Genomic DNA, 25,783 nt, shown 5'->3' on the forward strand with positions numbered 1-25,783 from the left:
ATATAATGCAGCCACATAAAATACATATAATGCTGCCACATACAATGCATATAATGCAGCCACACATAATGCAGCCACATAAAATACATATAATGCTGCCACATATAATACATATAATGCTGCCACATATAATACATATAATGATGCCACATATAATGCAGCCACATGTAATGCATATAATGCAGCCACATGTAATGCATATAATGCAGCAACATATAATGCTGCCACATATAATGCATATAATGCAGACACATAAAATACATATAATGCTGCCACATATAATACATATAATGTTGCCACATATAATGTTGCCACATATAAAGCATATAATGCAGCCACATACAGTATAACGCAGCCATTTATAATGCATATAATGCAGCCCCATATAATGCATTTAATGCAGCCACATAAAATGCAGCCACATATAATGCAGCCACATATAATACATATAATGCTGCCACATATAATGCATATAATGCTGCCACATATAATGCATATAATGCAGCCACATAAAATACATATAATGCAGCCACATAAAATACATATAATGCTGCCACATACAATGCATATAACGCAGCAACATATAATGCAGCCACATGAAATACATATAATGCTGCCACATATAATACATATAATGATGCCACGTATAATGCAGCCACATGAAATACATATAATGCTGCCACATATAATACATATAATGATGCCACGTATAATGCAGCCACATATAATACATATAATGATGCCACATATAATACATATAATGATGCCACGTATAATGCAGCCACATATAATACATATAATGATGCCACATATAATGCAGCCACATATAATACATATAATGATGCCACATATAATGCAGCAACATATAATGCTGCCACATACAATACATATAATGCAGCCACATATAATGCTGCCACATACAATACATATAATGCAGCCACATATAATGCAGCCACATATAATGCATATAATGCAGCCACATACAATACATATAATGCAGCCACATATAATGCAGCCACATATAATACATATAATGCTGCCACATATAATACATATAATGATGCCACGTATAATGCAGCCACATATAATACATATAATGCTGCCACATATAATACATATAATGATGCCACGTATAATGCAGCCACATATAATACATATAATGATGCCACATATAATACATATAATGATGCCACATATAATACATATAATGCTGCCACATATAATGCATATAATGCTGCCACATATAATGCATATAATGCAGCCACATAAAATACATATAATGCAGCCACATAAAATACATATAATGCTGCCACATACAATGCATATAACGCAGCAACATATAATGCAGCCACATGAAATACATATAATGCTGCCACATATAATACATATAATGATGCCACGTATAATGCAGCCACATGAAATACATATAATGCTGCCACATATAATACATATAATGATGCCACGTATAATGCAGCCACATATAATACATATAATGATGCCACATATAATACATATAATGATGCCACGTATAATGCAGCCACATATAATACATATAATGATGCCACATATAATGCAGCCACATATAATACATATAATGATGCCACATATAATGCAGCAACATATAATGCTGCCACATACAATACATATAATGCAGCCACATATAATGCTGCCACATACAATACATATAATGCAGCCACATATAATGCAGCCACATATAATGCATATAATGCAGCCACATACAATACATATAATGATGCCACATATAATGCAGCAACATATAATGCTGCCACATACAATACATATAATGCAGCCACATATAATGCTGCCACATACAATACATATAATGCAGCCACATATAATGCAGCCACATATAATACATATAATGCTGCCACATATAATACATATAATGATGCCACGTATAATGCAGCCACATATAATACATATAATGATGCCACATATAATACATATAATGATGCCACATATAATGCAGCCACATATAATACATATAATGATGCCACATATAATGCATATAATGCAGCCACATACAATACATATAATGCAGCCACATATAATGCAGCCACATATAATACATATAATGCTGCCACATATAATACATATAATGATGCCACGTATAATGCAGCCACATATAATACATATAATGATGCCACATATAATACATATAATGATGCCACGTATAATGCAGCCACATATAATACATATAATGATGCCACATATAATGCAGCAACATATAATGCATATAATGCAGCAACATATAATGCTGCCACATATAATACATATAATGATGCCACATATAATGCAGCCACATATAATACATATAATGATGCCACATATAATGCATATAATGATGCCACGTATAATGCAGCCACATATAATACATATAATGATGCCACATATAATACATATAATGATGCCACATATAATACATATAATGATGCCACATATAATGCAGCCACATATAATACATATAATGATGCCACATATAATGCAGCAACATATAATGCATATAATGCAGCAACATATAATGCTGCCACATATAATGCATATAATGCAGCAACATATAATGCTGCCACATATAATACATATAATGCAGCCACATACAATACATATAATGCAGCCACATATAATGCAGCCACATATAATACATATAATGCTGCCACATATAATACATATAATACTGCCCTTCTATCCGTAAGAAGAGAAACAAATACGTATATTGGAGTTCCTAGCCAGGCCTTATAGCTCATGCTGTATTCTGATTGGTTATCTAATTATTCTATCTGTATTGCTAGGAATAATTACTCCTCTATCCGGGTGGATGAGATCCAGTTAACCCTTGGTGTGCTGCCAGAGGACGAACAGGAAACCCTCTATACACCATCTATATACCCTCTATATACCATCTATATACAATCTATATACCCTCTATAAATCCTTTATACACCATCTGTATACCATCTATACATCCTCTATATACCATCTATATACAATCTATATAGCCTCTATATACCATCTATATACAATCTATATACCCTCTATACAGCCTCTATATACCATCTATACACCCTCTATACATCCTCTATACACCCTCTATACACCATCTATATACCCTCTATACATCCTCTATACACCCTCTATACACCATCTATATACCCTCTATACATCCTCTATACACCATATATATACAATCTAAATACCCTCTATATACCCTCTATACACCCTTTATATACCCTCTATACACCCTCTATATATCCTCTATCTGCCATCTATATACCCTTATATACCATTTATACACCCTCTATATACCATCTATATACTCTCTATACACCCTCTATATACCATCTATACACCCTCTATATACCATCTATACATCCTCTATATACCATCTATATACAATCTATACACCCTCTATATACCATTTATATACAATCTTTACACCTTCTATACACCCTCCATATCCCTCTATATATACTGTATGTACCATATATATACCATCTACTGTATATACCCTCTATACACCCTCTATAATATATATAAAAGTGAAGAGCAGAGAGACAATGGCTGTTTGCTCTGTCAGTCCACTGTACTTAACCATCAGGGGCCCATTAGGAGCCTCATGATTATATCACATATCCAGCTGCTGTGTTATCAGGGATATACAGTTACTATACATTATACACCACATGCTGATTGCTATACTGTACAGTAACTTATATATAACATATCCAGCTGTTGTGTTATCAGGGTTATACAGTTACTATACATTATATACTACATGCTGCTGTACTGTACAGTAACTTATATATCACATATCCAGCTGCAGTGTTATCAGGGTTATACAGTTACTATACATTATATACCACATGCTGCTATACTGTACAGTAACTTATATATCACATATCCAGCTGTTGTGTTATCAGGGTTATACAGTTACTATACATTATATACCACATGCTGCTATACTGTACAGTAACTTATATATCACATATCCAGCTGCTGTGTTATCAGGGTTATACAGTTACTATATATTATATACTACATGCTACTATACTGTACAGTAACTTATATATCACATATCCAGCTGCTGTGTTATCAGGGTTATACAGTTACTATACATTATATACCACATGCTGCTATACTGTACAGTAACTTATATATCACATATCCAGCTGCTGTGTTATCAGGGTTATACAGTTACTATACATTATATACCACATGCTGCTATACTGTACAGTAACTTATATATCACATATCCTGCTGCTGTGTTATCAGGGTTATACAGTTACTATACATTATATACCACATGCTGCTATACTGTACAGTAACTTATATATCACATATCCAGCTGCTGTGTTATCAGGGTTATACAGTTACTATACATTATACACCACATGCTGCTATACTGTACAGTAACTTATATATCACATATCCAGCTGCTGTGTTATCAGGGTTATACAGTTACTATACATTATATACCACATGTGTCAGTAACTTACCTGACCGCGCTCCAGCGTCGTCTGGTCCGGCTGGAGCGCAGCGCCGTCCTCCTCGGCCGAGCCGGGTGACGTCACGGAGACCCGACGGCGTCCCTAGTAACCAGGGAAGCCGCGGGTCTCGCGTTAGTGTACGTCGCCCGGCCAAGCAGCTGAGTGCTGTTGAGCTCAGGCTGAGTGACGGATCTCTCTGCCACTCAGCCTGCAGCGCACCAGCTGCTATGTGTCTGGATTCAGGAGGCCGGACCAATCAGTCTTTGGTCCGGGCTCCTGATCCAGTATAAAGTGTTTTCAGTACCAGCCTCTAATCGCTGGCTATTAGTTTGTTCTGATCCCAGCTCCCCAGTTCCTTGTACTCTGTCCTATCCTTTTCCATTTTGTCTTGCCTGGATTCTGACCTTTTGCCTGTCCCCTGACTCTCCGCTCGCTTCTGATTTTGTACTGCGTTGCTCGTTTGGTTCCTGACTCGGCTAGTTGACTCTCCGCATTTTGTTTGTCTGTCTGTCTGCGTTTTATGTTCTACACGTATACAGTATAGGGATTGTCTTCGTGGTTGTCCGCGACCGCCTAGGGTCGACTGAGGCAAGTAGGCAGGTGACAGTGGGTGGGGTCAGATTTAGGGCCCACTGTCGAGTGTCTTGTCTTCACCTGCCGTTCGTGACAGAATAGCCAGCCCATACAGTTTCGTGACGTGCACCAGGATTTCTATTATGGATCCTATGAAAGCATTGTTGGAGCAAATGCAGAACCTAAACTCTATGGTACAGAGCCTTGCTGAACGGGTTCAGGAGCAGGAGGCTGCTCCCCGACAAGTTACTATGACCACCCCTTCCCCCCCTGAACCACCTGTACAACTCCCAGAAAAATTTAAGGGGGATAGAAGGAATTTCCGGACCTTCAGAGAGGGGTGCAGACTGTTCTTTCGACTACGTCCCCGCTCCTCAGGGGACGAGTCCCAAAGAGTGGGGATTATCATGTCACTATTGCAGGGGCCACCACAGGAGTGGGCATTTTCTCTTCCTCCCAACGCCATAGAGTTAACCTCGGTTGATTATTTCTTTTCAGCTTTGGGTTTATTGTATGACGACCCTGACAGGACTGCTGTAGCCGAGCGACAATTGACATCTTTAAAACAAGGTAAAAGGCCAGTTGAGGACTATTGCGCAGAGTTCCGCCAGTGGTGTATCCCATCCGGTTGGAACGACTCTGCTCTGCGCTATCAGTTTCGGGTGGGCCTATCTGAGCAGCTAAAGGACTGGTTGGTAGCTTATCCTCCCCCTGAAACGTTAGAAGAGACCATGACGTTAGCCATCAGGGTGGATCGTCGTACGCGGGACAGACGTAGGGAGAAAGGAATCGTTGAACTCTGTAAAACCCCTGCCTCTTTTCTGTCTCCTTCTAAACCTCCTCCTTCCCCGTTACCACCTCCGGAGGAACCCATGCAGATCGGGGCTACCGATGCGAAAATTAGACGGGCCCACCGTATGCAACATAATCTGTGTCTGTACTGTGGCAAAGCTGGACATCGTGTTCGGGAATGTACTTCCAAGCCTGGATCATCGCCGGAAAACTCCAGCGCCTGAGTGACTATCGAGGGGGTCACTCAGGCGCACAGGTACCACTCGATAAGAATAAATTAATGGTCCCTATCTCACTATGTTTGGGTGAGAAGTGTATTTCGGGAATGGCCCATGTTGATTCAGGGGCATCCGCTAATTTTATTAATTCCGGGTTTTGGTCCAGTCTGGAGGTATGTCCACTTCAGCTTAAATGCCCGCTGAGTATTACTGGGGCGGACTTTACACCACTGGCTCAAGGTAGAGTGAAATATATCACTCCTCCTCTAGAAGTAAAAGTGGGGTCGATCCATTCGGAGTGTCTTGATTTTCTGGTTATGGACAATTTGTCTTCCAATGTTATTTTAGGTTTGCCCTGGTTGACCCAGCATAACCCTGTTTTCGATTGGGCAAGCAGAGAGCTCGTCCAGTGGGGGCCCGGGTGTGCTGCTCACTGTCTTTCTTTAAATTTAACAGGATGTTCTTCATTAGAAGGGGGGATCCCCGAGTTTCTGTCTGATTTTTGTGATGTTTTTGATGAAAAATCGGTGGATAAACTACCCCCTCATCGTCCATACGATTGTGCTATCGATATGGTTCCTGAATCTAAATACCCGAAAGGACGTATCTTTAATTTGTCTAGACCCGAAAGGGAAGCTATGCGGGATTATATTAATGAAAGCTTACATAAGGGTCACATCCGTCCCTCCTGTTCTCCCCTTGGGGCCGGATTTTTCTTCGTAGGCAAAAAAGATGGTGGATTACGTCCCTGCATTGATTATCGGGAGCTAAATAAAATCACCATTAAGAATCAACACCCGCTCCCTTTGATTCCAGATTTGTTTGATCAGATTGGGGGGGCCCGGTGGTTTTCTAAAATCGACCTCCGGGGGGCCTATAATTTGATTCGAATAAGGGAGGGTGACGAGTGGAAGACTGCATTCAATACCCCCGAGGGACACTTTGAATACCTAGTCATGCCCTTCGGGTTGTGTAATGCGCCTGCAGTTTTCCAACGCTTCGTCAATGATGTGTTTCGTGAGTACCTGGGTCGTTTTGTAGTGGTGTACTTGGACGATATCTTGGTTTTTTCTCCAGATTGGTCTTCACATGTCAATCATGTTCGCAGAGTTATGGAACTGTTAAGACACAATCAATTATTTGCGAAGTTGTCGAAGTGCCAGTTTGGTGTTCAGGAGGTCTCTTTTCTAGGATATAAAATCACCCCTAGTTCTTTTGGTATGGATCCCCTTAAGGTGGCAGCCATTGAAAAGTGGGAACGCCCCAGGAATCTTAAAGCCCTTCAAAGATTTCTGGGTTTCGCCAACTACTACAGAAAATGTATTAAAGGCTTCTCAGTAATTGCTAAACCCTTAACCGATCTCACTAGAAGGGGTTCCGATATGGATAACTGGACTCCTGAAGCCATTCTGGCCTTCGACAAACTCAAAACATGTTTTTCTGTCGCTCCAGTGTTGATTCAACCTAACTTTGAATTACCTTTCATTGTCGAGGTAGACGCATCAGAGGTGGGTGTAGGGGCTGTTCTCTCACAAGGTCCCGTAACACTCACTAACCTCCGACCCGTTGCCTACTTCTCTAGAAAGTTCTCCAAGACCGAATGCAACTATGACATTGGCAATAGAGAGCTCCTTGCCATTAAGTGGGCATTTGATGAGTGGAGACATTTTTTAGAGGGGGCTAAACACAAAATTAAAGTTCTTACCGATCATAAAAACCTCGTTTATTTAGATAAAGCCAAGCGCCTTACTCCACGGCAAGCCAGATGGGCATTGTTTTTTGCACGGTTTGATTTTGAAATCACCTTTAGACCAGGTTCCAAGAATGTAAAGGCAGATGCGTTATCTCGTAGTTTCAGTGTTAAAGAGGTCCCTGTAAGAGAATCCGAAACCATCTTATCTCCTGGGGTGGTGGTGGCAATTCTGCAGCCCGATCTGGCTGCTCAGGTGGTTCAGTCTCAGTCCATGGCACCTAGAAACACCCCGGAAAATAAACTATTTGTTCCCCCTAATCTTCGGTTGAAAGTGTTGGAAGAAACACATTGTTCAGTACTGGCAGGTCATCCAGGTATTGCTGGTACCAAGTATCTACTGTCTCGTCATTATTGGTGGCCATCCTGGGCTACGGATACTAAACTGTTTGTAGAAGCTTGTGAGATTTGCGCCAGGTCCAAGGTTCCTCGCAGGTTACCGGAGGGACTTCTTCAACCCCTGCCTCTGCCTGCTAGACCTTGGACCCACATCTCCATGGATTTTATAACTGATTTACCACCCTCTAAGGGTAAAACGGTGATTTGGGTGGTTGTTGACAGGTTCTCGAAGATGTGTCATTTAATTCCTCTCAACAAACTGCCCAATGCTCGTACTTTGGCCTCTCTTTTTATTAGTCATGTCTTACGGTTGCATGGGGTACCAGAGAATATCGTGTCTGACCGGGGGGTACAGTTTATATCTAGATTCTGGAGAGAGTTTTGTGGTCGCCTAGGTATATCTTTGTCATTTTCTTCAGCCTTTCATCCACAATCCAATGGACAAACGGAGAGGGTAAATCAGTCACTGGAGCAATTCTTAAGGTGTTTCGTTGCAGACTCACAGGAGAAATGGAGAGAATACTTACCATTGGCTGAATTTGCCCTGAACAATCGTGAAAGTCAGTCTCTCAAAATGTCGCCGTTCTTTTGTAATTTTGGGTTTAATCCTCGTTGTTCTTCTGTACATGCGTCCGAATCCATTAATCCATCCGCCGAAGGAATTTACAGAAAACTGTGCACAGTTTGGGCCCAGGCTCTGCAGAACCTGGTTAAAGCTCAAGAGAATTGTAAAAAACAATCTAATAAAAGACGCATATCTGGCCCTGAGTACAGGGTAGGTGACAAGGTGTGGCTCTCCACTAGAAATTTGAAATTAAAGACACCATCTGGTAAATTGTCTCCAAAATACATTGGTCCTTATCCTATAGTAGAGATCATAAATCCAGTATCATTTAAGTTGCTGTTGCCTAGGAGTCTTAGAATTCACGATGTTTTTCATAAATCTCTATTGAAAAAATTTGTTAATCCAGTGATTCCGTCTGCTCCTCCCGCTCCGGTGATCATTCAAGGTGAACTGGAATATGAGGTGGAGAGAATTCTGGATTCTCGTCGGGTTCAGAGTTCTTTACAATATTTAGTTCATTGGAAAGGATTTGGACCAGAGGAGCGCACTTGGGTAGCTAGTAGAGATTTGCATGCATCACGTCTAGTTAGACAGTTTCATCTGCAAAATCCATCTAAGCCTGGTCCCTTAGGTAGAGGTCCGGAAGCCCCTCCTGAAGGGGGGGGTAATGTCAGTAACTTACCTGACCGCGCTCCAGCGTCGTCTGGTCCGGCTGGAGCGCAGCGCCGTCCTCCTCGGCCGAGCCGGGTGACGTCACGGAGACCCGACGGCGTCCCTAGTAACCAGGGAAGCCGCGGGTCTCGCGTTAGTGTACGTCGCCCGGCCAAGCAGCTGAGTGCTGTTGAGCTCAGGCTGAGTGACGGATCTCTCTGCCACTCAGCCTGCAGCGCACCAGCTGCTATGTGTCTGGATTCAGGAGGCCGGACCAATCAGTCTTTGGTCCGGGCTCCTGATCCAGTATAAAGTGTTTGCAGTGTCAGCCTCTAATCGCTGGCTATTAGTTTGTTCTGATCCCAGCTCCCCAGTCCCTTGTATTCTGTCCTATCCTATTCCATTTTGTCTTGCCTGGATTCTGACCTTTTGCCTGTCCCCTGACTCTCCGCTCGCTTCTGATTTTGTACTGCGTTGCTCGTTTGGTTCCTGACTCGGCTAGTTGACTCTCCGCATTTTGTTTGTCTGTCTGTCTGCGTTTTATGTTCTGCACGTATACAGTATAGGGATTGTCTTCGTGGTTGTCCGCGACCGCCTAGGGTCGACTGAGGCAAGTAGGCAGGTGACAGTGGGTGGGGTCAGATTTAGGGCCCACTGTCTGGTGTCTTGTCTTCACCTGCCGTTCGTGACAACATGCTTCTATACTGTACAGTAACTTATATATCACATATCCAGCTGCTGTGTTATCAGGGTTATACAGTTACTATACATTATACACCACATGCTGCTATACTGTACAGTAACTTATATATCACATATCCAGCTGCTGTGTTATCAGGGTTATACAGTTACTATACATTATATACCACATGCTGCTATACTGTACAGTAACTTATATATCACATATCCAGCTGCTGTGTTATCAGGGTTATACAGTTACTATACATTATACACCACATGCTGCTATACTGTACAGTAACTTATATATCACATATCCAGCTGCTGTGTTATCAGGGTTATATAGTTACTATACATTATATACCACATGCTGCTATACTGTACAGTAACTTATATATCACATATCCAGCTGCTGTGTTATCAGGGTTATACAGTTACTATACATGATATACCACATGCTGCTATACTGTACAGTAACTTATATATCACATATCCAGCTGCTGCTGTGTTTTCAGGGTTATACAGTTACTATACATTATATACCACATGCTGCTATACTGTACAGTAACTTATATATCACATATCCAGCTGCAGTGTTATCAGGGTTATACAGTTACTATACATTATACACCACATGCTGCTATACTATACAGTAACATATCACATATCCAGCTTCTGTGTTATCAGGGTTATACAGTTACTATACATTATATACCACATACTGCTATACTGTACAGTAACTTATATATCACATATCCAGCTGCTGCTGTGTTATCAGGGTTATACAGTTACTATACATTATATACCACATGCTGCTATACTGTACAGTAACTTATATATCACATATCCAGCTGCTGTGTTATCAGGGTTATACAGTTACTATACATTATATACCACATACTGCTATACTGTACAGTAACTTATATATCACATATCCAGCTGCTGTGTTATCAGGGTTATACAGTTACTATACATTATATACCACATGCTGCTATACTGTACAGTAACTTATATATCACATATCCAGCTGCTGTGTTATCAGGGTTATACAGTTACTATACATTATACACCACATGCTGCTATACTGTACAGTAACTTATATATCACATATCCAGCTGCTGCTGTGTTATCAGGGTTATACAGTTACTATACATTATATACCACATGCTGATTGCTATACTGTACAGTAACTTATATATCACATATCCAGCTGCTGTGTTATCAGGGTTATACAGTTACTATATATTATATACCACATGCTGCTATACTGTACAGTAACTTATATATCACATATCCAGCTGCTGTGTTATCAGGGTTATACAGTTACTATACATTATATACCACATACTGCTATACTGTACAGTAACCTATATATCTCATATCCAGATGCTGCAGTGTTATCAGGGTTATACAGTTACTATACATTATATACCACATGCTGCTATACTGTACAGTAACTTATATATCACATATCCAGCTGCTGTATTATCAGGGTTATACAGTTACTATACATTATATACCACATACTGCTATACTGTACAGTAACTTATATATCACATATCCAGCTGCTGTGTTATCAGGGTTATACAGTTACTATACATTATATACCACATGCTGCTATACTGTACAGTAACTTATATATCACATATCCAGCTGCTGTGTTATCAGGGTTATACAGTTACTATACATTATACACCACATGCTGCTATACTGTACAGTAACTTATATATCACATATCCAGCTGCTGTGTTATCAGGGTTATACAGTTACTATACATTATACACCACATGCTGCTATACTGTACAGTAACTTATATATCACATATCCAGCTGCTGTGTTATCAGGGTTATACAGTTACTATACATTATACACCACATGCTGCTATACTGTACAGTAACTTATATATCACATATCCAGCTGCTGTGTTATCAGGGTTATACAGTTACTATACATTATACACCACATGGTGCTATACTGTACAGTAACTTATATATCACAGATTCTGCTGCTTCTCATTGTTTCATCTCTTCTACATGTTATTCAGAATAATAATCAGTATATTTGGGGGGTGGAACCAATTGTCTGCAGATCAGTGATTTCTTATGGGAACATTTGCTATGGTGTAAGAGTGATTTGGATTACAAGCGCCGTTCCAGAACGCAATATACTTGTAATCCAAGGCACCTCTGTATATAAAAAATACTGACACCTAGTGGGGAAACTACAGACTTCATCCACCACTTTACCTGAGTGCACGACTTCCTAGTGGTGGGACACCACACCTCCAGTGCGCGTGCATCCTTTATGTCATCATATGATGCTTGATTTTCTTTTCCAGGAACTGGTGCGCTTATGTTGTGACGCGGACAGTCACCTGTATGGTAGAGGACGGGGTGGAGGCCTATGTGAAGCCTGAATATCAGCCATGTATCTGGGGTCAGATCCAGTGTCCTCGCACTGTCATGTAAGTTCAATGGTCCAGACGGTCCACATGTGACCCAGGAATTGTGGTTTTACTGATCTTCTTTTCTCTTCTCTCAGTCCATGTTCTCCCCTGCTCTGGTCACTGTTCTCCTCCTGCTGCTCTGGTCACTGTTCTCCTCCTGCTGCTCAGGTCACTGTTCTCCCCCCCCTGCTCTGGTCACTGTTCTCCTCCTCCTGCTCTGGTCACTGTTCTCCCCTGCTCTGGTCACTGTTCTCCCCTGCTCTGGTCACTGTTCTCCCCTGCTCTGGTCACTGTTCTCCCCTGCTCTGGTCACTGTTCTCCCCTGCTCTGGTCACTGTTCTCCTCCTTCTGCTCTGGTCACTGTTCTCCCCTGCTCTGGTCACTGTCCTCCTCCTTCTGCTCTGGTCACTGTTCTCCCCTGCTCTGGTCACTGTTCTCCCCTGCTCTGGTCACTGTTCTCCCCTGCTCTGGTCACTGTTCTCCCCTGCTCTGGTCACTGTTCTCCCCTGCTCTGGTCACTGTTCTCCTCCTCCTGCTCTGGTCACTGTTCTCCCCTGCTCTGGTCACTGTTCTCCTCCTGCTGCTCTGGTCACTGTTCTCCCCTGCTCTGGTCACTGTTCTCCTCCTCCTGCTCTGGTCACTGTTCTCCCCTGCTCTGGTCACTGTTCTCCTCCTTCTGCTCTGGTCACTGTTCTCCCCTGCTCTGGTCACTGTTCTCCCCTGCTCTGGTCACTGTTCTCCTCCTCCTGCTCTGGTCACTGTTCTCCCCTGCTCTGGTCACTGTTCTCCTCCTCCTCCTGCTCTGGTCACTGTTCTCCTCCTCCTGCTCTGGTCACTGTTCTCCCCTGCTCTGGTCACTGTTCTCCCCTGCTCTGGTCACTGTTCTCCCCTGCTCTGGTCACTGTTCTCCCCTGCTCTGGTCACTGTTCTCCTCCTGCTCTGGTCACTGTTCTCCTCCTTCTGCTCTGGTCACTGTTCTCCTCCTCCTGCTCTGGTCACTGTTCTCCTCCTCCTGCTCTGGTCACTGTTCTCCTCCTCCTGCTCTGGTCACTGTTCTCCTCCTCCTGCTCTGGTCACTGTTCTCCTCCTTCTGCTCTGGTCACTGTTCTCCCCTGCTCTGGTCACTGTTCTCCTCCTTCTGCTCTGGTCACTGTTCTCCTCCTCCTGCTCTGGTCACTGTTCTCCCCTGCTCTGGTCACTGTTCTCCCCTGCTCTGGTCACTGTTCTCCCCTGCTCTGGTCACTGTTCTCCCCTGCTCTGGTCACTGTTCTCCCCTGCTCTGGTCACTGTTCTCCCCTGCTCTGGTCACTGTTCTCCTCCTGCTCTGGTCACTGTTCTCCCCTGCTCTGGTCACTGTTCTCCCTTGCTCTAGTCCCTGCCCTCCTCCTTCTGCTCAAATCCGTTACTGTCCTGTTGCTCCATTCCTATTCTCCTGCTCCAGTCCCTATTTGCTTTCTTCTGCTCTAGTCCCTATTTGCTTCCTTCTGCTGCAGTCCCTGCTCTCCTCCTCCTGCTCCAGTCCCTGTTTGCTTCCTCCTTCTGTTCCAGGCCCTATTCTCCTCCTCCTGCTCCAGTCCCTGTTCTCCTCCTTCTGCCCCAGGCCCTGTTCTCATCCTTCTGCTCCAGTCCCTGCTTGCTTCCTCCTGCTCCAGTCCCTCATCTCCTCTTCCTGCTTCGGTCCTCTTCCTCTTTTTCCTCCTGCTCCAGTTCCTGTTCTCCTCCTCCTGCTCCAGTGCCTCATCTGCTCTTCCTGTTTTGGTCACTGTCCTCCTCCTCCTCCTGCTTCAGACCCCTTTTTCTTCCTTCTTCTCTGGTCACTGTTCTCTTCTTTGCGCCTTAGTCCCTTTTTTCCCCTTTCTGCTCCAGTCCCTGTTCCCCTCCTTTTGTTCCAGTCCCTGTTCCCCTCCTTTTGTTCCAGTCCCTGTTCCCCTCCTTTTGTTCCAGTCCCTGTTCTCCTTCTTCTGCTCCAGTCCCTGTTCTCCTTCTTCTACTCCAGTCCCTGTTCTCCTTCTTCTACTCCAGTCCCTGTTCCCCTCCTTTTGTTCCAGTCCCTGTTCTCCTTCTTCTACTCCAGTCCCTGTTCCCCTCCTTTTGTTCCAGTCCCTGTTCTCCTTCTTCTGCTCCAGTCCCTGTTCTCCTTCTTCTACTTCAGTCCCTGTTCTCCTTCTTCTACTCCAGTCCCTGTTCTTCTCTTTCTGCTCCAGTCCCTGTTCTCCTCCTTCTACTCCAGTCCCTGTTCTCTTCCTTCTGCTCTAGTCCCTTTTCTCTTACTCGTGGCTTAGTCCTTTTTTCCTCTTTCTGCTCCAGTCCCTGTTCTCATCTTTCTTCTCCAGTCCCCAGTCTCTTCCTTCTGCTCCAGTCCCTCTTCTCCTCCTTCTGCTCTAGTCCCTGTTCTCTTACTCGTGCATTAGTCCTTTTTTTCCTTTTTCTGCTCCAGTCCCCTTTCTCATCCTTGTGCCTTAGTCCCAGTTCTCTTCCTTCTGCTCCAGTCCCTGTTCTTCTCTTTCCGCTCTACTCTCTGTTTTCATCTTTCTTCTCCATTCCCTGTTCTAATCTTTCTTCTCCAGTCCCTGTTCTTCTCTTTCTGCTCCAGTCCCTGTTCTCCTCATCCTTCTGATTTAGTCCCTGTTTTTCTTTTCCTGCTCCAGTCAGTGTCCTCCTCCTCTTGCTCCAGTCAGTGTCCTCCTCCTTCTGCTCCACTCTGGGTTCTCCTTCTGCTCTAGTCCATGTTCTCCTCCTCCTCCTGCTCCAGTCAGTGTCCTCCTCCTTCTGCTCCAGTCAGTGTCCTCCTTCCTTTGCTCCAGTTCCGGTTCTCCTCCTTCTGCTCCAGTCCCAGTTCTCCTCCTTCTTTTCTAGTCTGTGTTCACCTCCTGCTCCAGTCCGGGTTCTCCTCCTTCTTCTCTAGTCTGTGTTCTCCTCCTTCTGCTCTAGTCCACGTTCTCCTCCTGCTCCAGTCAGTGTCCTCCTCCTCCAGTCAGTGTCCTCCTCCTCCTGCTCCATTCAGTGTCCTCCTCCTTCTGCCCCAGTCCTGGTTCTCCTTCTGCTCTAGTACATGTTCTCCTCCTCCTGCTCCAGTCAGTATCCTCCTTCTTTTGCTCCAGTCCTGTTTTTCTTACTTCTGCTCTAGTCCATGTCCTCCTCCTCCTCCTCCTCCACCTCCTCCTCCTCCTGCTCCAGTCAGTGTCCTCCTCCCTCTGCTCCAGTTCTGGTTCTCCTCCTTCTGCTCCAGTCCCGGTTCTCCTTCTTCTGCTCTAGACCGTGTTCTCCTCCTTCTCCAGTCCCGGTTCTCCTCCTTCTTCTCTAGTCCGTGTTCTCCTCCTTCTCCAGTCCTGGTTCTCTTCCTTCTTCTTTAGTCCGTGTTCTCCTCCTGCTCCAGTCCCATTTCTCCTCCACCTGCTCCAGTCCCGGTTCTCCTCCTTCTTCTCTAGTCTCCTCCTCCTGCTCCAGTCCCGGTTTTCCTCCTCCTGCTTTAGTCCCGATTCTCCTCCTTCTCTAATCTCCTCCTCCTGCTCCAGTCCCGGTTCTCCTCCTCCGGCTTCAGTCCCGGTTCTCCTCCTTCTTCTTTAGTCTCCTCCTCCTGCTCCAGACCCGGTTCTCTTCCTCCTGCTCTAGTCCCGGTTCTCCTCCTTCTTCTCTAGTCCGTGTCCTCCTCCTGCTCCAGTCCCGGTTCTCCTCCTCCGGCTTCAGTCCCGGTTCTCCTCCTTCTTCTTTAGTCTCCTCCTCCTGCTCCAGACCCGGTTCTCTTCCTCCTGCTCTAGTCCCGGTTCTCCTCCTTCTTCTCTAGTCCGTGTCCTCCTCCTGCTCCAGTCCCAGTTCTCCTTGCTGTAATAGCTTCCATATCACCAGTATATAATGGCCAACCCCTCACTATAGTATATAGCATCTGTATCACTCTATGGGAGGACTTCTTATATCTGCCATTATTCAGCTCGTCTCCAATCCTCTCCAGGTACCGAAGCTACATGAGACCCCGATACAAAATCGCCTACAAGACGGTGTCGGATATGGAATGGAAATGTTGTCATGGATATTCGGGAGATGACTGCAGCGAGGGACCAGCAAATGGAGCTCATGTCACCACCAGTAGACCCCGGCCCAGGCCTGTAAGACCCAATATCTCTGGATCCAGTGGAGGAAACCATCTTAGTGGATCTGGAGGTGAAGGTACTGCTGTTAGTAGACCCAAGCATAAGAGTATGTCTGCTACCCACCCAAATACCAGGCCTCAATGAGTCCGGAATTATCGGCCTTTACCTGATGAAACCGAAATTTAGTCTTCGAGTGAGATAGTACAGGCCATTCCCTTCTCTCCTTTCTGCATGTCCATGAAACCTCTCCTGAGCTCCTGACAACCTCGTCTGCGCTCCTGACACCCTCGTCTGCGCTCCTGACACCTTCGTCTGCGCTCCTGACACTCCTTTCTGACACCCTCGTCTGCGCTCCTGACACCTCTTTCTGACACCCTCGTCTGCTCTCCGGACACCCTCGTCTGTGCTCCTGACACCCCTTTCTGACACCCTCTCCTGCGCTCCTGACACCCCTTTCTGACACCCTCATCTGTGCTCCTGACACCCCTTTCTGACACCCTCTCCTGCGCTCCTGACACCCCTTTCTGACACCCTCTCCTGCGCTCCTGACACCCCTTTCTGACACCCTCATCTGCACTCCTGACACCCTGGTCTGCGCTCCTGACACTCCTTTCTGACACCCTCGTCTGTGCTCCTGACACCCTCTCCTGCACTCCTGACACCCTCTCCTGCGCTCCTGACACCCCTTTCTGACACCCTCTCCTGCGCTCCTAACACCCCTTTCTGACACCCTCCCCTGCGCTCCTGACACCCCTTTCTGACACCCTCTCCTGCACTCCTGACACCCTCTCCTGCACTCCTGACACCCTCTCCTGCGCTCCTGACACCCCTTTCTGACACCCTCTGCTGCGCTCCTGACACCCCTTTCTGACACCCTCGTCTGCGCTCCTGACACTCCTTTCTGACACCCTCGTCTGTGCTCCTGACACCCCTTTCTGACACCCTCTCCTGCGCTCCTGACACCCCTTTCTGACACCCTCTCCTGCGCTCCTGACACCCCTTTCTGACACCCTCTCCTGCGCTCCTGACACCCCTTTCTGACACCCTCTCCTGCGCTCCTGACACCCCTTTCTGACACCCTCTCCTGCGCTCCTGACACCCCTTTCTGACACCCTCGTCTGCGCTACTGACACTCCTTTCTGACACCCTCACCTGCGCTCCTGACACTCCTTTCTGACACCCTCGTCTGCGCTCCTGACACCCCTTTCTGACACCCTCTCCTGCGCTCCTGACACCCCTTTCTGACACCCTCGTCTGTGCTCCTGACACCCCTTTCTGACACCCTCTCCTGCGCTCCTGACACCCCTTTCTGACACCCTCTCCTGCGCTCCTGACACCCCTTTCTGACACCCTCTCCTGCGCTCCTGACACCCCTTTCTGACACCCTCGTCTGCGCTACTGACACTCCTTTCTGACACCCTCACCTGCGCTCCTGACACTCCTTTCTGACACCCTCGTCTGCGCTCCTGACACCCCTTTCTGACACCCTCTCCTGCGCTCCTGACACCCCTTTCTGACACCCTCGTCTGTGCTCCTGACACCCCTTTCTGACACCCTCTCCTGCGCTCCTGACACCTCTTTCTGACACCCTCGTCTGCGCTCCTGACACCCCTTTCTGACACCCTCGTCTGCGCTCCTGACACCCCTTTCTGACACCCTCGTCTGCGCTCCTGTCACCCCTTTCTGACACCCTCTCCTGCGCTCCTGACACCCCTTTCTGACACCCTTGTCTGCGTTCCTGACACCCCTTTCTGACACCCTCGTCTGCGCTCCTGACACCCCTTTCTGACACCCTCTCCTGCGCTCCTGACACCCCTTTCTGACACCCTCGTCTGTGCTCCTGACACCCCTTTCTGACACCCTCTCCTGCGCTCCTGACACCCCTTTCTGACACCCTCTCCTGCGCTCCTGACACCCCTTTCTGACACCCTTGTCTGTGCTCCTGACACCCCTTTCTGACACCCTTGTCTGCGCTCCTGACACCCCTTTCTGACACCCTCTCCTGCGCTCCTGACACCCCTTTCTGACACCCTCGTCTGCGCTCCTGACACTCCTTTCTGACACCCTCGTCTGCGCTCCTGACACCCCTTTCTGACACTCTCTCCTGCGCTCCTGACACCCCTTTCTGACACCCTCTCCTGCGCTCCTGACACCCCTTTCTGACACCCTCTCCTGCGCTCCTGACACCCCATTCTGACACCCTCTCCTGCGCTCCTGACACCCCTTTCTGACACCCTCTCCTGCGCTCCTGACACCCCTTTCTGACACCCTCTCCTGCGCTCCTGACACCCCTTTCTGACACCCTCATCTGCGCTCCTGACACCCCTTTCTGACACCCTCTCCTGCGCTTCTGACACCCCTTTCTGACACCCTCGTCTGCGCTCCTGACACCCCTTTCTGACACCCTCTCCTGCGCTCCTGACACCCCTTTCTGACACCCTCTCCTGCGCTCCTGACACCCCTTTCTGACACCCTCTCCTGCGCTCCTGACACCCCTTTCTGACACCCTCTCCTGCGCTCCTGACACCCCTTTCTGACACCCTCGTCTGCGCTCCTGACACCCCTTTCTGACACCCTCTCCTGCGCTTCTGACACCCCTTTCTGACACCCTCGTCTGCGCTCCTGACACCCCTTTCTGACACCCTTGTCTGCGTTCCCCACATCCTTTCCTCAGCTGTCTCCACCATCTTTGTCTCCTTTCTGGATCTGCTGTCTCTTACGGGTCACTCTCTCTCTCTCACTCTTTGCAGTCTCTCTGGGTTCTGTCCTCTCTCCCAGCTTCCCGGCCTTCTAACGTGTGTGTGCCCATGTATCGCCCCCTGGCACCAGCCCGTCCTGGTACAGAAGAGATTGCGACAGTCCTCCATCTTGTCTCCGTAACACTTCAGCTTTGCTTTATTTAGAATTCAGTAAAACCAGGAGAATTGCCCCCATTGTGCGACACACCACCTAGTCTCTGGTGAGGCGTTTCGGACGCATGCGCCCTTCTTCACAGACATACGCCAATCCTCCCAGCCGGCCTGATGCCCATAATCCAGGGGTCTCCACTAATCCCATTCCTGCAGCCAACCCTACATGTGCCATACAGAAATACCAAGACCCAATATACTATAGAGAATCTAAGATAATAGATGACGGCCGAAAACATGAGACAACGGCTGCAATTTATGTGGAACAAAGAGACTAAACATTTTATGTTCTAATGCACCAAAAGGGCCCTAAAAAGACCCCAAGTTCTGGGCTGCAATGTGAATAAACATCTAGAAGAATCTTGTATAATTATGGTTAAAATTTACATCATGCGTTTAATGGTGCGAATAAGGCTGGGTTCACACTGCGTCTTTAGCATACATTAAACGGATCTGTTTTTTTTAACGGCCAAAAAAAAAATAGTGTCAGCAACATTCTTGTGTCCGTCAAAAAAAACGGATCCGTTTTTTTTTATAATGGAAGTCAATGGAAAAACGGATCAAAACGGATGCACACAAATGCATCCGTTTTTTTGCAATCTGTTTTTCATCCGTTATTTTTCAAAAAACGGATGAGAAAAACGGATTGCAAAAATGCAGTGTGAATCCAGCCTAACCTCCAAGGATGAGGTGAAGTATTCTTACATTACCAAACCAACGGTGTGGGGGGGGGGGGGGGCCCTATGGTGTGTGATGTGAGGGGGGGCCGTATGGTGTGGGGGGGGAAGGGGGCCGTATGGTGTGAGGTAAGGGGGGGCCGTATGGTGTGTGGGGGGAAGGGGGCCGTATGGTGTGTGGGGGGGAAGGGGGCCGTATGGTGTGTGGTGTGAGGGGGGGCCGTATGGTGTGGGGTAAGGGGGGGCCGTATGGTGTGGGGTAAGGGGGGGCCGTATGGTGTGAGGTAAGGGGGGGGCCGTATATTGTGTGGGGGGGAAGGGGGCCGTATGGTGTGTGGTGTGAAGGGGGCTTATAGTGTGAGGGGCCGTATGGTGTGGGGTGAGGGGAGGCCCGTATGGTGTGAGGGGGGCGTATGGTGTGTGGGGGGGAAGGGGGCCCGTGTGGTGTGAGGGGGGCTTATAGTGTGAGGGGGCCGTATGGTGCGGGGTGAGGCCTGTATGGTGTGAGGGGGTTCGTATGGTGTGTGTGTGTGAGGAGGCCGTATGGTGTGGGGTGAGGGGGGCCGTATGGTGTGAGGGGGGCTTATAGTGTGAGGGGGCCGTATGGTGTGGGGTGAGGGGAGGCCTGTATGGTGTGGAGTGAGGGGAGGCCATATGGTGTGTGGGGGGAAGGGGGCCCATGTGGGGTGAGGGGAGGCCCGTATGGTGTGAGGGGGGGGCGTATGGTCTGTGTGTGGGGGCCGTATGGTGTGGGGTGACGGGGGACCGTATGGTGTGGGATGAGGGGGGGCCGTATGGTGTGGGGTGAGAGGGGGCTGTATGGTGTGTGTGTGGGGGAAGGGGGCCCGTGTGGTGTGAGGGGGCTTATAGTGTGAGGGGGGCCATATGGTGTGGGGTGAGGGGGGGCATATGTTGTGTGGGGTGAGAGGGAGTGCCCGTATGGTGTGTGTGGGGTGAGGGGGAGTGCCCGTATGGTGTGTGTGTGGGGGGGCTTTATGGTGTGTGGGGTGAGAGGGAGTACCCGTATGGTGTGTGTGGGGGGGCCGTATGGTGTGTGGGGTGAGAGGGAGTTCCCGTATGGTGTGTGTGGGGGGGCCGTATGGTGTGGGGTGAGGGGGGGGCGTATGGTGTGGGATGAGGGGGGGCCGTATGGTGTGGGGTGAGGGGGGGCTGTATGGTGTGTGTGTGGGGGAAGGGGGCCCGTGTGGGGTGAGGGGGCCATATGGTGTGGGGTGAGGGGGGGCGTATGTTGTGTGGGGTGAGAGGGAGTGCCAGTATGGTGTGTGTGGGGTGAGGGGGAGTGCCCGTATGGTGTGTGTGTGGGGGGGCCTTATGGTGTGTGGGGTGAGAGGGAGTGCCCGTATGGTGTGTGTGGGGGGGCCGTATGGTGTGTGGGGTGAGAGGGAGTGCCCGTATGGTGTGTGTGGGGGGGCTGTATGGTGTGTGGGGTGAGAGGGAGTGCCCGTATGGTGTGTGTGGGGGGGCTTTATGGTGTGTGGTTTGAAGGGGAGTGCCCGTATGGTCTGTGTGGGGGGGCAGTATGGAGACACATCGCCCGACCATATGATCAGTATGTGGTGGATGGATCTCCGTACCACCGGACATGGACCGAAAAAGGATTCACAACTGAAAATATCAATTGTTCTTCCCAAAAAGACACGGTGAGGTGTGTGAGAGACGGGAAGCGCCATACGCCCATCCATATGCTCACCCATACCCCCATCCATACGCCCATCCATATGCCCATTCATACACCCATCCATACGCCTATCCATACGCCTATCCATACGCCTATCCATACGCCCATCCATACGCCCATCCATACCCCCATCCATACACCCATCCATACGCCTATCCATACCCCCATCCATACACCCATCCATACCCCCATCCATACCCCCATCCATAACCCCATCCATACACCCATCCATACCCCCATCCATACACCCATCCATACACCCATCCATACGCCTATCCATACCCCCATCCATACACCCATCCATACACCCATCCATACGCCTATCCATACCCCCATCCATATGCCCATTCATATGCCCATTCATACACCCATCCATACGCCTATCCATACGCCCATCCATACGCCTATCCGTACCCCCATCCGTACCCCCATCCGTACCCCCATCCATACCCCCATCCATACACCCATCCATACCCCCATCCGTACACCCATCCATACCCCCATCCGTACCCCCCTCCGTACACCAATCCATACGCCCATCCATACACCACGGCTCTGCACAAAATATTTGCCATCAAACATAAAAAAAGAATGCACAAGTGTCCAACAAAACCTCCTGCAATTTATTAGAATAATTACAATATTTAGTGAGATGGAACTCAGGATCTGCAAAATAGCTCTCACACCTCTTAAGCAAAGAGATTTCCCTTCAAGTCTTGCTCAGTCAAGGAGCCTTAAAACATTGACTGGGGATTTTATGCCAAACAATCTCTCCAAAAGGAACAATTTACCATTTGCAGACGGCTGTTTCAGGGTTTTTGCCCCTCATCAGTGCAGCGCAGGGTGTTGGCTGCCTAGTGAGATGTCTATCGACGTAGGTCAAAGGGGTAGTGACTCTCCTTAAAGAGAGCCCGTCATAAAGACGTGTGGAGACTTACAGACCATTGCTGCTCCACTGAGAATTCTGGGAAGAAAGTGCCAGTTGTTTTATGGTTGCAGCCATTAGTAAGACGGGTACCAGGTTTTCTTCAGGACTTCCGGGATGTGTTGGTATCGCTGGGCGACATGGAATGGCAGCCAGATAAAATACCTTTATGTTTAATGGCAAATATTTAGTGCAGAATAGTAGTGTATGGATGGTGGTATGGATGGAGGCATGGATGGTGGTATGGATGGTGGTATGGATGGAGGCATGGATGGTGGTATGGATGGAGGCATGGATGGTGGTATGCATGGTGGTATGGATGGAGGCATGGATGTGGTATGCATGGTGGTATGGATGGTGGTATGGATGGTGGTATGGATGGAGGCATGGATGGTGGTATGGATGGTGGTATGGATGGAGGCATGGATGGTGGTATGGATGGAGGCATGGATGGTGGTATGCATGGTGGTATGGATGGTGGTATGGATGGTGGTATGGATGGAGGCATGGATGGTGGTATGGATGGTGGTATGGATGGTGGTATGGATGGTGGTATGGATGGAGGCATGGATGGAGGCATGGATGGTGGTATGCATGGTGGTATGGATGGTGGAATGGATGGTGGTATGGATGGTGGTATGGATGGAGGCATGGATGGAGGCATGGATGGTGGTATGCATGGTGGTATGGATGGTGGTATGGATGGTGGTATGGATGGAGGCATGGATGGTGGTATGGATGGAGGCATGGATGGTGGTATGCATGGTGGTATGGATGGTGGTTTGGATGGTGGTATGCATGGTGGTATGGATGGTGGTATGGATGGAGGCATGGATGGTGGTATGGATGGTGGTATGGATGGTGGTATGGATGGAGGCATGGATGGTGGTATGGATGGAGGCATGGATGGTGGTATGGATGGGCGTATATATGGGCGTCTCTCAAACACCTCACCGAGTCTTTTTGGGAAGAACAATTCATATTTTCAGTTGTGAATCTTTTTTCAGTCCATGTCCGGTGGCACGGGAGATTCATCCACCATATACTGATCATATGGTCGGGCGATGTGTCTCCCGTACCGCTGTTCATGGATTATCTAACACATCGTATCGTAAGCCGATATCAGCCAATACTATACTAAGGGCTGATAGCAATCACCCCCCACAAACACCAAACGGGCCCCCCCCCCTCATCCCACACACACCATACGGGGGCAGCTTGGCTGCAGAAATCGGGGTTGTGTAAGTGCGGTGGCAGATGTCCGTGCAGGACGTGTAACTCTTCTAAACCATGGACGTCATTCTGTGATACAGGACGAAGTAAAAGTTATCATGTAAAACAACATATAGAATGTGACACTACAAATGTCATTTTATATCATAGAATGTAAAAGTTACAACAAAATATGTCGGATTTACGACACGGAAATGATAAATACGATATGTGTTCCCAGGAAATCTGACAGAAATGCGCAACATCATTACATTTCATACATAATAGGATGCCACATGGCCTCAGTATTGGGGAGGAAGTACTCCGCCATTAGTAATAGGAGGCCACATGGCCTCAGTATTGGGGAGGAATTACTCCGCCATTAGTAATAGGATACCACATGGCCTCAGTATTGGGGAAGAAAGTACTGCGCCATTAGTAATAGGAGGCCACATGGCCTCAGTATTGGGGAAGAAAGTACTGCGCCATTAGTAATAGGAGGCCACATGGCCTCAGTATTGGGGAGGAATTACTCCGCCATTAGTAATAGGATACCACATGGCCTCAGTATTGGGAAGGAATTACTCCGCCATTATTAAAAGGATGCCACATGGCCTCAGTATTGGGGAGGAATTACTCCGCCATTAGTAATAGGATACCACATGGCCTCAGTATTGGGAAGGAATTACTCCGCCATTATTAAAAGGATGCCACATGGCCTCAGTATTGGGGAGGAATTACTCCGCCATTAGTAATAGGATACCACATGGCCTCAGTATTGGGAAGGAATTACTCTGCCATTAGTAATAGGATGCCACATGGCCTCAGTATTGGGGAAGAAAGTACTCCGCCATTAGTAATAGGAGGCCACATGGCCTCAGTATTGGGAAGGAATTACTCCGCCATTAGTAATAGGATGTCACATGGCCTCAGTATTGGGGAGGAAGTACTCCGCCATTATTAATAGGATGCCACATGGCCTCAGTATTGGGGGGGAAGTACTCCGCCATTAGTAATAGGATGCCACATTGCCTCAGTATTTGGGAGGAATTACTCCGCCATTATTAAAAGGATGCCACACGGCCTCAGTATTGGGAAGGAAGTACTCCGCCATTAGTAATAGGATACCACATGGCCTCAGTATTGGGAAGGAAGTACTCCGCCATTATTAATAGGAGGCCACATGGCCTCAGTATTGGGGAAGAATTACTCCGCCATTAGTAATAGGAGGTCATATGGCCTCAGTATTGGAGAGGAAGTACTCCGCCATTAGTAATAGGATGCCACATGGCCTCAGTATTGGGGAGGAAGTACTCCGCCATTAGTAATAGGATGCCACATGGCCTCAGTATTGGGGAGGAAGTACTCCGCCATTAGTAATAGGAGGTCACATGGCCTCAGTATTGGGGAGGAAGTACTCCGCCATTAGTAATAGGAGGTTTTCTGTGGGAATATTATTGTGTGACCTTAGTGTTTACATTGAATTAATGACACAAATCTATATTTTGAATGATTTTTCTCCTCATTCTTAGCGGTTTCTGACATTGGTTTGGTAATGTAAGAATATTTTGCGGAATCCTTGGAGGTTACTCGCACCTTTAAACGCATGATGTAAATTATAACCACAATTATACGAGATTCTTCTAGATGTTTGTTCACATTGCAGCCCAGAACTTGGGGCGATTTTAGGGCCTTTTTGGTGCATTAGAACATAAAATGTTTAGCAAGTATGTGTGCTGGCCATGTAGTAATATAG

At 47.3% G+C, this 25,783-nt stretch overlaps 1 protein-coding gene across 2 annotated transcripts in view; it reads left to right on the plus strand.

Annotated features, from left to right (window-relative positions):
• Window positions 1-25,783, plus strand: part of EMILIN1 (elastin microfibril interfacer 1) — an 84,732-nt gene that overhangs the window by 26,850 nt on the left and 32,099 nt on the right. The window contains exons 2-3 of one of the 2 annotated variants that reach the window (XM_069973303.1): window positions 12,410-12,535; window positions 16,467-16,681. In XM_069973303.1, coding sequence (XP_069829404.1) covers window positions 12,410-12,535; window positions 16,467-16,681 — 341 coding nt within the window. The remainder of the gene's footprint in view (window positions 1-12,409; window positions 12,536-16,466; window positions 16,682-25,783) is intronic. The other variant, XM_069973304.1, reaches the window with a different exon arrangement.

Source organism: Dendropsophus ebraccatus, chromosome 6, assembly GCF_027789765.1.
Source record: "Dendropsophus ebraccatus isolate aDenEbr1 chromosome 6, aDenEbr1.pat, whole genome shotgun sequence".
Taxonomy (NCBI): Eukaryota; Metazoa; Chordata; class Amphibia; order Anura; family Hylidae; genus Dendropsophus; species Dendropsophus ebraccatus.